The following is a 15,153-nucleotide window of genomic DNA, read 5'->3' as shown; positions in this document are numbered from 1 at the left end:
CTAAGTAATAAACACAGATTTTGTATTTACAATTACAGTTAAACCATCCTGAATGAACACTATTTTTTCTATTTTCTTACTTACGTTTTTGAAAAGGGAAAATTGTGTATGTTTTAGTGTGCTATTTGCTTTGTTTATTTATGTATCTAATTGTTTGGTTGCTTTAGCACAGCAGAGATTATTACGTCAACTTATTTTACATTTGAAATAAAAATTTATAACTGACAACACGTCCCTATACCAGGTGTTTCTTTTATTTGATCCAACCCCTCTAACTTTTTTATTTTTAAAGATAAACATATAGTTCTTTGAGCAAATTTGTATCATTTTAAAAGATAACTTATGTGAATAAATGACATGAGTGTCAATTTTTCAAGCTACTAGATTGTCATCAATAAATATGAATTTTTCGTCTATTTTATTGAATAACTTTTTAAAAATGAATCTTTCCATTTATGAAAAATATACCAAGTATTCCATAAAAAAAAATAAGTCATTTCCGGTTTTTGCTCAAAGAACTACAGATTTTTCTTTAAGAATAAAAAAGTTACAGGGGTTGAATCAAGTAAAAGAAACACCCTATACATAAAAAATAAGTCAATTTGTGCGATGCATAAATGCACCAAGTATGTTATGTATCTCTTTACTGTCTCCAAAAATACATATTTATAAATCTATAAAATATTGTACAAGTAAAATAATTTACACATTGATTTTCAATGACTTCATAACAATTTTTGAGCAAGTCTACTGCTCTTTAACACTCCTACGCCTTGTAGGTATTTAATTTTCTTTATCTTACGCTTAATCTATTCTCTTTCGCTTGTAGCAACAAAAGAGATTTTTTATTTTCCTTTTAAATGAGGCCAGTAATTACTTCAGAAATGCTGTTAAGGCTGTTGTAACGCTGAAGTGAATACGGAAAAAACTGTTACTCTTACAATCTTTATCAAGAGTGTTTAGTGACACCGAACAAAAAACAATTTGTGTCTGCGCATGGTGAGTCAGCTAAAAGGGGATTTTTCTCAGTTTTATAGTAAAATAAAAATTCATATAAATTAAAAAAAAATGTGATGACTTTTTTATATTATTTTGCTTTCTATCAATTTTTTCATTTTAATGAAATGATGAGTAGAATATGATATGAATAGAACTCATTCGTTTCTATTATAAACTAAATTCCGTTAACATAGGTTCGTAAATAAAAAAGCTATTCGAGATGTCCCCTTGTAACAAACTCACCCTGTATAATATTATTTTTGTAAAACCAACACGGTCATCTATAAATTACGTCACGTTGGTGGGTGGGGGGTATACAAAGTGTGACAGGAAGAGGTGCATGGGAGACAAACAAAACTTTTGTGATGTCACTAACATATCAATGTGAATATACAGTGTGGATACTAAGTACTCGTGGAATAAATTCAGTACTTAAAAAATATATTTGTCGAAAATGCTAAAACAGGTAAATTTTTAGTTCTAACTTCGCTCTTCTTAAGTTTCTTGTTCATAATGTCATCTACTTTTGAGTTATGACGTCATTATGTATTTTTTTAATAAAATGTTATATTCTTTGTTACTTATAGAAAGTACCTTTAAAGACCTATTTAAGGAACTTACACTATTTACCTGTATTTCAAGAGCTCTTGAGAATATTATATTTTTATGCTCCATTCAATTGGTTTACATAATTTCAAAAAACGTTAAAAATATGTCAAAAGTAGATGATTATTTCTTGATAAAACCAAAATTGGACTAATTAAATTTTCTTTATTATTTAAGAACACACGTTCGTGCGATGTGTATATACATAGAATATTTTTTCTTTAGCTAAAATATGTAACTATTTAAAAAACTATTGAAAATACAGGTATGATATGTAGGATCAAAAAATAACAAAAATATATAATTTTACTAAAAAATAAAGATTATGGCGTCACAGCTCAAAAGTGGATTACGTCATGAATAAGTGAAGAAACTTTTTTAAACTAATACAAAAATAATTTGTGGTAAAGAAACAGTCAGTTTTTCTTTGGCCGGCGTGATTTCCTTTCAGCGTAACAACAGCCTTAAACAATTATAACTGATTCTGTAGTGCTTAACGCTAGTCCCTATGTCTTTCTGTTGTGGAGAGTTCAACACATTTTCAGAAGTAATATAAGTAATATCTCTTGTTATGAAATTTTAAATGTAACTTTTTCACTTTACGTGAAGGCAGTTTTTTTCAAAACAGTTTAGCATCATTATTTTTTTAATTTTGGTGAAATTTTTCATTAGGTAGGTACGTATTTTTAAAAATCAGTATCTGTTATTTATGAAAATTTCGGAATGCGGTTTTCGCCACAGTTTTCAGCTTACAAGATTCTAGACATTACTAAAGAAATGTTATCCACTTTTCTGTGCAGAAAAAATTTCTTTTTGAAAATTTCATAACAATAAGTCTGTTAATACAGGAGACACATTACACTCTGAAAATGTATTGAAAATCCCATGCGCCAAACGTATAGACTTCTCTTAAATATTTTTTTTGTCTACTTTTCGTTTTCACTGTTCACTTAGTCTCAAGTTTTTGTTTTTATTTATTTTTACCTTGTAAAATCTTATACGGTAATAGCAAGTGAACATAAATTTCAACGTTAACCTTCAAATAATATACATCATATCCTGCTATACTTACATCATCGATTAGCTACCGGTTATAGTTAATAGGTTTGAGAAAATACTAAACTACACTAAGAATATTTCAATTTGTATTCTTCGCTACCTTTTTATTTGGAAAAAATAATAATCAGAATTAAAATTGTAGGTATATTTTTGTTTGCAGATCTTTGGTATCATTGCTGACATATATTTTTTATGTTGTTACTTCATTTTTATATCATTTATACAATTTTGTGGTTTTAAATGAAAATTTCAATCACTGTCATTGATCAATCAAATAAAGATAATAAAAAACAAGATTTTACTATCAGTGTAAATAAATGTAATAAAAATAAATTTACAATTTTCAGCTTATCTTAATACAGGGATTACGAAAAAGAAATTAGTCAAAGGTGGACATGCACGAAATGCGGTTTGTCTTAGTTTAAAATAATTTTTTATGAAACGTCACCTTGACAAAAGGTTGACAAAAGTAATTTGCAATGTTATCAAACGAAATTAAAGTTTTTTTATTAGAATCTTACTTCAGAAATGGGACAAAATTGGAAAACGATGATTTTGATTAATTTTTAAAAAGGTGTCATAATTCTAATTTTAAATTGTCAATTTGACATTTAATAAAAAAATTTAAATTACGACAAACGGCTTGTTGTGTATAGTTAACTTTGACTAATTTCTTTTTCGATCTCGCGGTGGTATTACGGAACACAATAATTTTCAAATTTTCATTCTAGGTTTGATTTGCAGAAATTATGGCATCGAAATAAAAACTGTATAACACGATAAAAAATTAAGTTTAAAAAGCCACGGAAACTTTTTGATATTTGTCCAATAAAATGCTTACAAAATAACACATAAAAAAATAAAAAAATCGAAAATTCTTATTGATTTGAATTTTGAGAAAAATCTCAAAAAAATCCAAAAAATCTAAGCCACGTGGTACAATGGCTACAAAAACGTTGCTCTGTGCTTCTAAACCAATGTTTTTCAGATGAAACCACAACCATACATCGCTGTATTATTAAATCGAACGTTCATTTCTTGCATAATCAACGATGCATCATCGGTCAGAGTACTCATTTCATTCACACTTTTATGAATTATACATATCGTAAACCGCATGAATGAGTGGCGAATCGGAAACAATAATTTTTGCTTACTTACTCGCAATTGTATAGGAGGGAATCGCCAATTTTGACGGTAAAGCACGTTGCTCCGTTAAGGCAGTACCAGGCCGCGTACGCCGGCGGACATTCGTACGTGTGGAATGTGATGTTCGGCCGTGCAGTGGGTGCTGGAGGCCTCGGTTTCGGCGTGGTGCGTGACGAACACGCATCTGCAACAGAAACAATACAATGCAAATAAATAACTCATTGCATGGAAATTTTAATAAGGTGCTTGATAGGTACGCATCGTCTTTTATTAGTACTTTGTGTCAGAGATAAATACCGACAAAGGGGCAAGTTCTTTACCGCTACAAGAGTTTGAAGATCCGGATGCAGTATGTTTATTTACGGATTGACTTGACTTTGTCTAAAATAACAATTTAGTATTTGCCATTAACAGTTAGCTATTTTACAAGTGGGAAAAAACCACGAGCGTGAAGTTTGTTCACAACGAGGCGTAAGTCGAGGTGTATATTAACACGAGTATGCTAATAGTTTGTATTAGAAAATGTATGCAGGAATATAAATTTAAATTATCTTACATCACTATTTATAATGAAAATAATTGCCGAATAAAAGGTAAGACGGTTGGCCAACAGTAACAACATTTTGTGCCATTTATTTGGGTCAACTTCAATCTTAAAGCCGATTGTTTTTTGTTACGTGGACAAGCATTGAAATAATGAAGCGCAGAAAATTAATTTACCTAACTTTTCGACAATATTGTCAAAGAACCAAAAAAAAATGTCCGTTTACCCAACAGATGGAGTGATCCCGTGCGATTCACGTGCCAAGAAAGCGTCCACACTTATACGATAACACCAAAACCGAATTATATTGTCATTGAGGATATTTTTATCGCTTAACAAATTTTAAATTTTTAAACTAGACCTAATTGATAGTAAAAAATTGGTCAAAAGTTATATCGACAAAACTTCCTGCGCCCCCGAAATACAGTCCAACAAATCCCGCTTCTTCGGTGTATGGTTTCAAAAAGTTGTAGTTAACTGTCAATAAATTTAAGCGTAACTTTTCTTTAGGTAAATGTTTGATAATATTTTTGTTTTTTTTTCTGTCGAATAGCAGTTTTTCTCAAATTTATTGTTGCTAGTTCTGCTGGCACATATTCACTTGGATTTTTGTTTAAACACGCTATATTTTACAATTCAGCACTTCGAGATCTATATTTATTTAGGTATTTTTTTTAATAGATTTTTAGACCATTTTCCCAAAAGATCGATTTTTTAATGCACACCTTGTGAAAATGTTTGATCATTTTTCGACCACCTTCAAAAATTACCTAAAGACGTATTTTACAGAATTCAACCCCTGTGAGTTATTTTAGACCTACTACCATTTTTGTAGAATGACCAATGAAATACATATGTCAATTTTTATGATTAAAAAAAAAACTTGGTTTCAAACATAGTACATATTTCGAAAATTTTGTCCTGGAACAATAAATTCTTTATATTTTTCGAATTAGCACGTTGAAATCTACATCTCAGAATTTTTTGTGAAAACCTCTCTATATAAAGTTAAAAAAATAAACGAAAAATTTATATTAATGGTTTACTATGTTTTTGATTATGTTACAACATTTGCAAGAATCTAGATCACTCGATTTTGCAATTTCAAAAATCTGGATGTCTAGGCTAAAAACTTGACACGGATTCATAAACCACAAGTACAGGAGTATGTTATTTTATCAAATTTAAATAACATTTATTCGCCAAAATTTTGTGATAACGTCGTTAATTTTTTGGAAGGGGATAAATGGATAAATTTTTAACAATTTACCATCCTTCCGAAAACAGAAGACATCTGAAGGATATCAGAACATTTGGTTTCGCAGTTTTGATATTAATTTGTAAAATGTTGTTATACAATTTTTATTGTTTTTGCAAAAATCTAAATTCAACACGTATTCATAAATTACAAATGGAGGGGTATGTTAATTTTTAAAATTTAAGTTACATTTAAATAAATTAAAAAATAAATACAAAAAAACAAAAAAAAAACAAGTTCTTCGCATACTATTTCTACTCTAAAACTGTGACAACGTACCTACTAAATTTTTTAACTTCAAAATATAAAGAAGTGTCTTTGGGAATAAAAATTGACTGAAATTTGTAAAGAAGTGCTATTAAATAACGAAATTTGTGATATTTTAAAAACTGCTTATGACAAACAAATCGCAAATAAATACATAATAGAGAAAAAAATAACACTACTTGAACCGAACTTGCCCCGTTTCTCAAGTCCCACCATCAATACGTCTCAGGACGTATCCATAACTAATTCAAAAGAACAACAATAATTTATTCCAAAATTTTAGTCAATTTACGAAATGAAATTGATTACAAGCAATGCAAGACGATATGGATTTCGAAAAAATTGAATTCTATGTATATCTAGTCTGTCAAAATGCGTGCATGTTTTTGCTGAAAACTGTACATTTTTAAATTCGCCAAAAATATCACACACTCTTTTGACCTTTTGGTCCATTTCTGATCCACAAAGTTGGCAACTTACCTAGCAGGCAAAAACCGTATCTCATAATCTTTTTCACATTATAATTATACCCATATTGGTGGCAGCGATGTCATCTTTATAGTTTGAGTGGGACCACATATTTTGATGTATACCACTTAATTATTTAATGGTTCATTTAACGTTTTATGTAGATTTTTTCCTGTTTATAATTACCTTTCGCATGAATACGACCATCATTCATGTCAGCAGCACATTAATAAGAGACTTAAAGTCAAATTAAAGCAAAATAAAATACGATCGTTCCATTATTGAAGAGTAATCATAACAAATCTCGGCACTACTTTGTGAATCTACAGTTCGCGTGCCACTACTCGGAAACGGAATAGGATTAAATGATAAATGATCCATCAATTTCATTTATTGTGCGAGAGTTAATGGTACGATTTCGATGAAAATTAATGTTTTGATCAGTTTATTAACCCAGTTCACGTTTAGTCAATTACGTAGTCAGAAAAGCATTTCTTGGAAACAATTTATCTTAAACAAATAATATCATTTTTATCTAGTATAAGTAACGCCTTTAATATAGGATCAAAATTTGTTAAAAAATGGTTTTTGTACTTTATGCCACGAGTGTTAAAAATTTGCAAAAAATGAACAACAATAATAATTAGGAATTTGATTGGACTTTATGTTTGTGTTCCTTTATTTGGAGTGAGTATGAACTTAAACATATAATTTCTTGCACAGGAAATTAAAGCGTACCGAAGGATCTTTAGATACAATATCAGTTTAACAAAAGTTAAAACCTGCACATTCACCGTGCTATGATTAAATATTTTTTAATTCTCAAGGTAATCTGAAAATGGATTTAGAATTTCTATTTGGATTTTTTAGAACCAACATTGGCGGTATTTACCTAAAAGACTTTTAGAACATAATGTTCAGTACCAATTTTGAGAAATAATGTTTTAATAAGCTTATTTTCCGGGATAAATAACTTAATTTACGTGTTTAGATTAACATTAAAACTGTCGATGTCATTAAAATCTTTTAAACTTTTATTGTATCTACCGCAAAATTTGGAGCAAGAAGCTTTGTAATAATACATTTTAAAAACTATATGTAAAACTAAATTAAGATAAACATGCTATTAAAGACTAGAATGTTGATGTATAATATTTATCAAAATCAATTTATATGTACCCCTACAAGTAAAACACATTTTTTAGCATTTGTTAACAAAATAAAACTTGTTTGCGATCATAAAAAGCGTCCTCAAGTTGGCACAACGGGAACGCCAAAGGTAGCTAAAAATCCAGTGCTAACTTGTGGCCGATTTTTGTTGATCGTAAAAAAGCTTCGCAGTTACCGTCCACCCAAATTGAACCGATAAAGGAGCTTTTGTCACTCGATACATACACGTATTTTCCATTTGTCAAAAATAATTTTCCCTTCAGTGCAATAAATAACAGTTCCCTGCACATCACTCCCTCGACATCAAATGGCCATATCGCCATAATAAATAACCGGGCAGTACATAAACATGTTGACATTCAAGACCTCGACCGCATTTGTGCGAATTTCACGGCACCCTGATCAGTACAATACGTGGGGTTTGCCATGCATATTTTTCCCATGCGCAGGGTGTATAATGGACGTCATTCAAACTGACGGTAAGATTACCAGTAATCCACTTTCACGACAAACGACCGTACCCAAATGATAATCCTCCCCGGATTTCGCTAAACGAATAACATTATGGGACTGAAGTTTGATCCAAAAACGTCCGACGTAATTAGTCCAATAAGATCCTCTCGGCCAATGCATTTTCGACGTCAGATTTACAGTAACTTCGAATAAGGCGCTCTGTTATTAGACCGTGATTTGTGAGAGGTTCGATTAATTTGCCGCGCTGCTACCTGCCTCCTACTGATTCTTTTACATTGCGTTCTCTCAGGAATGCACCTTTACGAATTCTTTACAACTGCCGTTTAAATAACTTTGATTAAGTGGAGAAGTTTTGCACGGGAAAATGGTGTAACGTTGTAAAATTCGGCTTCGACAAGGGGTTTGGCATTTTGGGAGGAATTGAGATGTGTGCACAACGTCTGTAATAAATTGGTGGGCTTACAATAGCGGTGGCACGTTTGTGAGATAACATTACGGTATCTAAGACTATAACAACTATCATTACTTCTGTATTACTGTCATTTGGAATTTCCACTTTGAAGATTATTACGGCAACTCCTGTCGTATTGTTTTCGAGTCTCTATTGAATTTTGTTTGGAAGTGGAATAGTGTGTCAATAAATTTTTACGTGCTAGAGTTTTATCATTTTATAATATAATAATAATTCGTCGCTTCTTTGATTGTCTAATTTCATCGACACTTCACAGTGGTGGTTGCTGCAAATTCCTTTTATTATTTTTTTGTGAAAATCTGGATGCCTAGGAAGAAACTCAAGGCGGATTGATAGACCACAAGTACCTACAACACTTATTTTATAAAATTTAAATAATATTTATTTAACCATGATACATCGAAGTACCGTATGATCGAAAAAATTCTCTAGTAGACGAAGAAATTTATTTTTAACATAATGAAGTTGGCGACAGCAACGTTAATTAGTTAAACGTTAAATACAACGTCAACTAGCTGTAATGCCAACATCATTATTTTAATGAAATTGTCTGCTAGACCACCTTTTTTCGATTACTATATGTTAGGTATAAACCGTTCAGAATGTTTTTAGACAAAAGTAAGCCATTAAATTTTTCTTCACGTTGGATAAACTGATACACTGACGAAACGGTTTATCTGTCAGTGCATGAGAATGACGTCACTTGAGGCTGATTTGCCACATTTATTGTCATTTAGAAATTATATTACATATCCAGTTGCAACATTTCTGACTTCTGTCATTAAAATTTGAAATTCCGAAAATTATTTTGCAACAACAAAACATTTCAACAAAGCGGTGCTATCTGCAAATGAAAAAGGTTAACTAACTGCTAAGAATAATTACAGAATATAATCAAAAATGTTGATACTGATTATTAAAACTAACATTTCATTATTACTTATTCAAATCTGAATTTTAAATTTGACTATTTTGAGTAGGTTTATTAAATACTGAAATAATAATTGTTTACTTCGGAGCTTTGACTTATTATTGAAAAATTTAAAAATATGCTCCTATTGAACTTGTCATAATAAAATAAAAAGCTTGTAAGTATTTATCTTGGGTAAATTCTACACCGGTGATAAGTAAATATTATCACACTTAATATAAAGTGAAAACTATTTACAAAAGGATTATCACAAACAGAACCGCAAATATACATTGTAAACTTTCAAGTTCTACTTCAAGATATTTCAATGCTGACAAACGACAAATAATGGTTAGCAGTGAGAAATTTCATTTCCAAATAATACCTACGTCTACAAAACTAACATAAAACAGCCCGCCTTGGAAACTGCATTTTCACAAATGTTTAGCAGCCGACTGCAAATAAATTATGGATATCGAGAGTTCCCCTAGCTCCCAAAAATGTCAAGCTTAATTTCAGCATTCCTCTGTTAAATAGACTTCCACTTTTTCTCCCCTTAATTTCCGATACAACCCCCGTCTTTAAAAAAAGAAACTTTTACGCCCGCAAAACAGATGCTCCTGGGGTGAATTAACTCGAAGCCCCATACACCTTTAACGTGATTACCTAATATCACAAAACACAAGCTACTCTTACGTCTTCTACACTCAAAAACCTCACTGCTATTCGACACCCATCATTATTGCCACAATTGCGGTCTAATTACTGTATAGTTTACTCCTCTGCGGCACGTGTTGGGCGATTCTTTTCCTAACACCATATGCCTGAAGAAAAAAATTGGTTTTATATTAACAGTATACATACAAGGGCGGCGCCTGTGACGGCGCGAGCCATATGGTATGCAAGAAGTGACGCGGTGTAGAATAACATCGTAGGTCCATGGGTTACAACCTAAGCTGATCCATTGTTCCTTGGGTCAAGACCACCGGTCATTCGGGCCGTCTATTGTTGCCCAAACTTTCCAATAAGCCCGATGAAAAGCTCCTCTCACTGCCCGGATTAATGGATCAGTTTGGATGGGGATGGTTTTATTAGTACGAATGCGATGGGGGATGCCCTTTTATGTCAAACGGTAACAATGAGAGATGACAAATGGCCTTTCTCGCTTTGTTTTGACGTAGTGGGATGATCGATACGTCACATTCTGTGCAATAATCACGAATAAACAGTGTTTTTTGACTGACGTTTATTATGTTGTGTGAAGATTGCATCCGATGATAATTATAAAACAATTTTACTTGTAGCGATAAATCGTGCTCGTAGTTGTTAAATAATGTGACTTAATAACGATGTAATTAATCAAACTCATCTGGGTAACGAAATTTCGCACATAATTCATGTAAACACTATTTTTAGTGTGGACATGCATTGTTCGTGACTGCCAATGAAAAATTCTACTTTGTATAAGAGCTAAACATATGAATTTTATGCAGTTTCCTTGATGTAGACATTGTCTGCGTTTCTTTTGTTGCATGGTTAAAATCGTCATTCAGACAATGTGACAATTATATAAGCAATTACTTGCGTAAAGTACCGAATCGGCACACTCTGTGCTAGATAGACGTAAAATTATTTCTACTTAGACATGGCTAAGTCTGAAAATACAATTCATGGCGTTTTTCTCAGTTGTTATAATCTGCAACTAGGTTTATCGAGGAAAAACTTAAATTTGTTCTTGCTTTTTTCTATCTGACAAGCATTGCATATCTTTTAATATTTTACTCGTACTATAACTAGTAACAACCACATTCGTTGAAATCTTGAGCATACGATGTTTAAAAAAATTAGAAGTTCGAAATTTTTTTATGAAAATGTAACTTCCTACGAGAAATGAACATTTAAAAGACTTTCCAATGATGTCAAATCTGATAAGTTTTGCAACAACAATTATGTTACCTGTGTAAAAGAAAAGGTCAAATATATCATATACACATAAATTAAGAACTTAAAAATTCTCAAATTGATCAAATAAAAAGTGGAACAGAACACATTCTTAATTTCGTATTTATTACAACTTATTTTGTAGTCGGTTTCCTATAATCTCGCTGCTTTACAACGTAAATTGTGGTTTGTTTTGAAAATATTCTCCAAAGATTATAAGAAATTCATGCTCGAGTCTTACATTTGTAAATGCCAGTAAGTGAATGGTGAATGAATCCCGACCCTATTTTCAGGAATTTCGTGGAAAACCCCCTAGTGTTACTATTCTTGGAGCTAATTTTTTAGAACATTCAGTTACGTGAGAAAATTATTTCGTGAAACTGGAAGCGTTAAGAGGAAATCAGTAAATCGCACATTAACAAAACGAACTACCGAAGCTGTTGCAATGAACAGAAAACTATTAAAAAGAACGTTTCTTCCCTATAAAATTCAGAGCTTTCAAGAACTTAAACCACCGGATTATGCTCATCTCGATTTAATATTTTTAGTGATGAAGCCTGCTGTACATCAGAAAATACTGCAGGAATTTTTGATGAGCTTGATATTGAAAGATCGCAGAATGGGTATTTTCAGCATGACTGCGCAACAGCTCAAACAAGTTTGATCTCTCTAAGCCTGATGTGACACCTCTATATTATTTGTTGTTCTCCACTTTGAAAAACATTGTTTTTAAACAATCACTGGATGCAATTGAAGACATTAAAAGTGAGAATCATACAAGAATGTGAAAGTGTTTCGCCGGAAGTTCTTACTAGAGTATTTGAGTATCGAAGCTGGGAGCCAACACTTCCAGCAATTGTTGTAAATTCAGTTAAATATGTTACATAAATAATTCATCTGAAATTCAACGCGTGTTTAATTCTTGTTGAGGTCACATAACCTAGCTTTTTAAGTTTAACCACAGACAACCCACATTCAGGTTATGTTGTGTAATTGCGAATTCATCAAGATAACGTAAGTATATTTTTAAGAGCAAAGCGAATTGCTAAATTCATTAAAATTTTAAATATTTTTTTTTTTAATTAAAGACTGTGTCATGTTACGACCTACTTTTCGGCCGAATTGGTAATGTGTCAACAAATTCTTGGGTAAATTCAATACAATTTTTAGCCGACTTTTTAAAATATGTGTGTTTATTAGAAGCCACCAATAAACCGCGTAGGATTATGGTAACAATGATTTGCAGACCTGACCTCCTCTCCGATTCCTTGCCTGAAAGGAGCAAAGCTTCTATGAATCAGATGCACATGAACACATTTTAGGTTATAATGGTCAACAACGTCCGATTCGCAAAATCTTTCAGCCTTTCGGATAAGCAACTCACAATGTTCACTATTTGGGGAATTCTTACGTTAACAAGACTATACAAAATCATTTTTTGAATTCTACCAGATCCACGAACGACTTCGATTGTTTCCATAATTTTTTATTTAGAAAATTATTCGGAAATTTTGCAATTTGTATACCATCCTTATTAAAATGACAAACTAAAAAGATTATTTCAGTAACAATTAAAAAACAATACATATTTAAATGAAAAATTATTAATTGATGAAAAATTCTAATCCTACAAAACATTTCCAAATCTAAAAATTACGTTTAACCCTAGTTGTTATTATTGTATTAAATTTGCAATTTATAGTTTTTTTAGATGAGAAAGTAAAGAAAAATTAACAACATTTTTAAATCATCCACTAAAAATCAAATAATATAAACACAATTACTCAATATCCACAAACAATTAGAAAGTGAGGAACGTTTCTAAAAGTCGTCTGTTTTTGTGCTGAAAATTTTAAAAGAACTGGTTTTACATTTTGAAGATTCTAATTTTTAGCTGCAAACTTGCACTATATTTATGCAAAACGCAGCATGTTAAGCATATTTCAGTCAAAATCCGTGCATATAACTCGAGACTCTAATTATATCGCTTCGATAAAAAAAGGACTGAAAAAACCGAAATTTTCTAGCTAAAAATATCTACTTGCTTTTATATATGTACACAGGCAGACATTCAAGCACCAAAAATAATGTCAATTTATATTGAGCGTAATATTTTAATTTAGCAACGACTATTTTGTACCGTACCGTACATTCATGACGCGAACACGATACCTTAATTTACGTCAGCTAGTGTCAATATTTTTCATTGTAAAACGTCAAAAACGTTGACAAAATTAAATATTTGCAATATTTTGTTATTAGTCACCGTTTCTTTGACGCAGAAAAACAACGTAATGGTTTTAACAAACTAATTAGATTACGCGTCACAAATCAGGAATTTTAAATAGTCCATAGAAAACTTTCTACACTTAAAGTGATTTTATATAAACAGAATGGCACTAAAATATTTTACATTTACGCAAAAATCAGTACAGCGTTTTTGATGAGTCTGTCATGGAAAAATTTTATATCAATTTTTTTTTCTTCGTACAAAGCTAATTTACGCCAACTTTTGCATTTTTAGAAAATGTGTGCTAGATGAAGCTAATTACCTAATATTTGTATAAATTTTAATGTTTAAACGCGTTAAAAAACGAAATAATACTTGTGTACTTGTGTTATTCACTTATTAATATTTTAACAAACTCCTTTTGCTTTATACAGTGGTATATAAAGTACAAACTGAATCGTTGTTAAAATAAATGGCCTAATAATTACTCCAGTCAGTGTTACAACAATATTTATTTTTGGTTTTTCTAATTCAAGAAATAGCTGTGTTGAAAAATTAGGTTGAATAATGTATCGGCCATTGATGCTCAACATCAATCTCTTGTCATTCATATTTGGAAAGAATCTCTGGCTTTTCCGACTCCTCGTGAGGTCCAGAAGCGGCGTCCAAAAATCAGCCACAATTTGAAGTTTATTTAGCAAATTAGTAAAAACAGACCGTCAACCATCTGTGCCGAATCCCTGTGCACACCCACCTCGTCGGCAAAGCTTAGAAACCATGCCGGTCTGCAATTATCGATGTCCAATGACAACATTGACGTACTAATCGGCTCACGGACCGTGTAGACAGGATAATTTCATAGCGCCCGCCCGCAACACATCATCTTTTTTCTTATTTTCTTCTTCTTAATCATCTCCATGTATCTGATGATGCTGATGCTTGTGCTTTATCCAAAACGCGGCGGCCGAGCTGCCATCGACTCTGGTAATTCTGTATGATTAAAGAGTAGGTTTTTTGTTGCTATTTTCTTCGTTTCGGTCGAACAAAGATTACTTGCCAACTCTGGTAATTTATGGTTGCCGAAAGTGGTTTTCGCGTTCTTCTACTCTGATTATCAAAAGGATTACCGGCGCGGGTGGCTACCCGCAAAAAGAAGCACCAAGCAGTTGGGCTACGCAAAAACACAAAGCATTTACGATAAAATGGTCGATGGTTTTTGCTAAAACTGGGTCCTCGTTGTAGTTTAAAAACGTTGTTTATCGTCTCGTACTATATTATTGAGATTTGGAGATATGGTGGTTCCAGAACTGACTTTTATTACGAAAAATAATTCGACTCACTGCTCGTCATTTACACATAAGAAAAAATAACCTAGGTTGGTCTGTCATTAATGTTTCAGTAGTCTCTTTTATTTCATTCATGAAGGTTCATTATTATCAAGGCTTTCTTGCAGCCGAATCTGTGGACATTTTTTTTATTTAGAAAGGGAAATTTTGCTAATTACATTTTAATTCTGCTACATTAGTATAGTGGTGGAAATACCCCAGGTAAAACTAACGAACACGTAACTATTAAGTCTCTTCATGCTAGGGTTATGGAAGAGATG

The 15,153-nt window shown here is 31.7% G+C and overlaps 1 protein-coding gene across 3 annotated transcripts in view; it reads right to left on the bottom strand.

The window, feature by feature from the left end:
* The window catches only part of LOC135134899 (probetacellulin-like), a 194,352-nt gene that overhangs the window by 7,884 nt on the left and 171,315 nt on the right, over window positions 1-15,153 (bottom strand). For all 3 annotated transcript variants that reach the window (XM_064063780.1, XM_064063781.1, XM_064063779.1), the window contains one exon: window positions 3,826-3,997. In XM_064063780.1, the coding sequence (XP_063919850.1) occupies window positions 3,826-3,997 (172 nt within the window). The remainder of the gene's footprint in view (window positions 1-3,825; window positions 3,998-15,153) is intronic.

Source organism: Zophobas morio, unplaced genomic scaffold (assembly GCF_036711695.1).
Source record: "Zophobas morio isolate AGI-343-1 ecotype UQ-CSIRO unplaced genomic scaffold, CSIRO_AGI_Zmor_V1 ptg000024l, whole genome shotgun sequence".
Classification (NCBI taxonomy): Eukaryota; Metazoa; Arthropoda; class Insecta; order Coleoptera; family Tenebrionidae; genus Zophobas; species Zophobas morio.
Note: the sequence above shows the minus strand (reverse complement) of the source record. Positions and strands in the feature narration are given on the sequence as shown.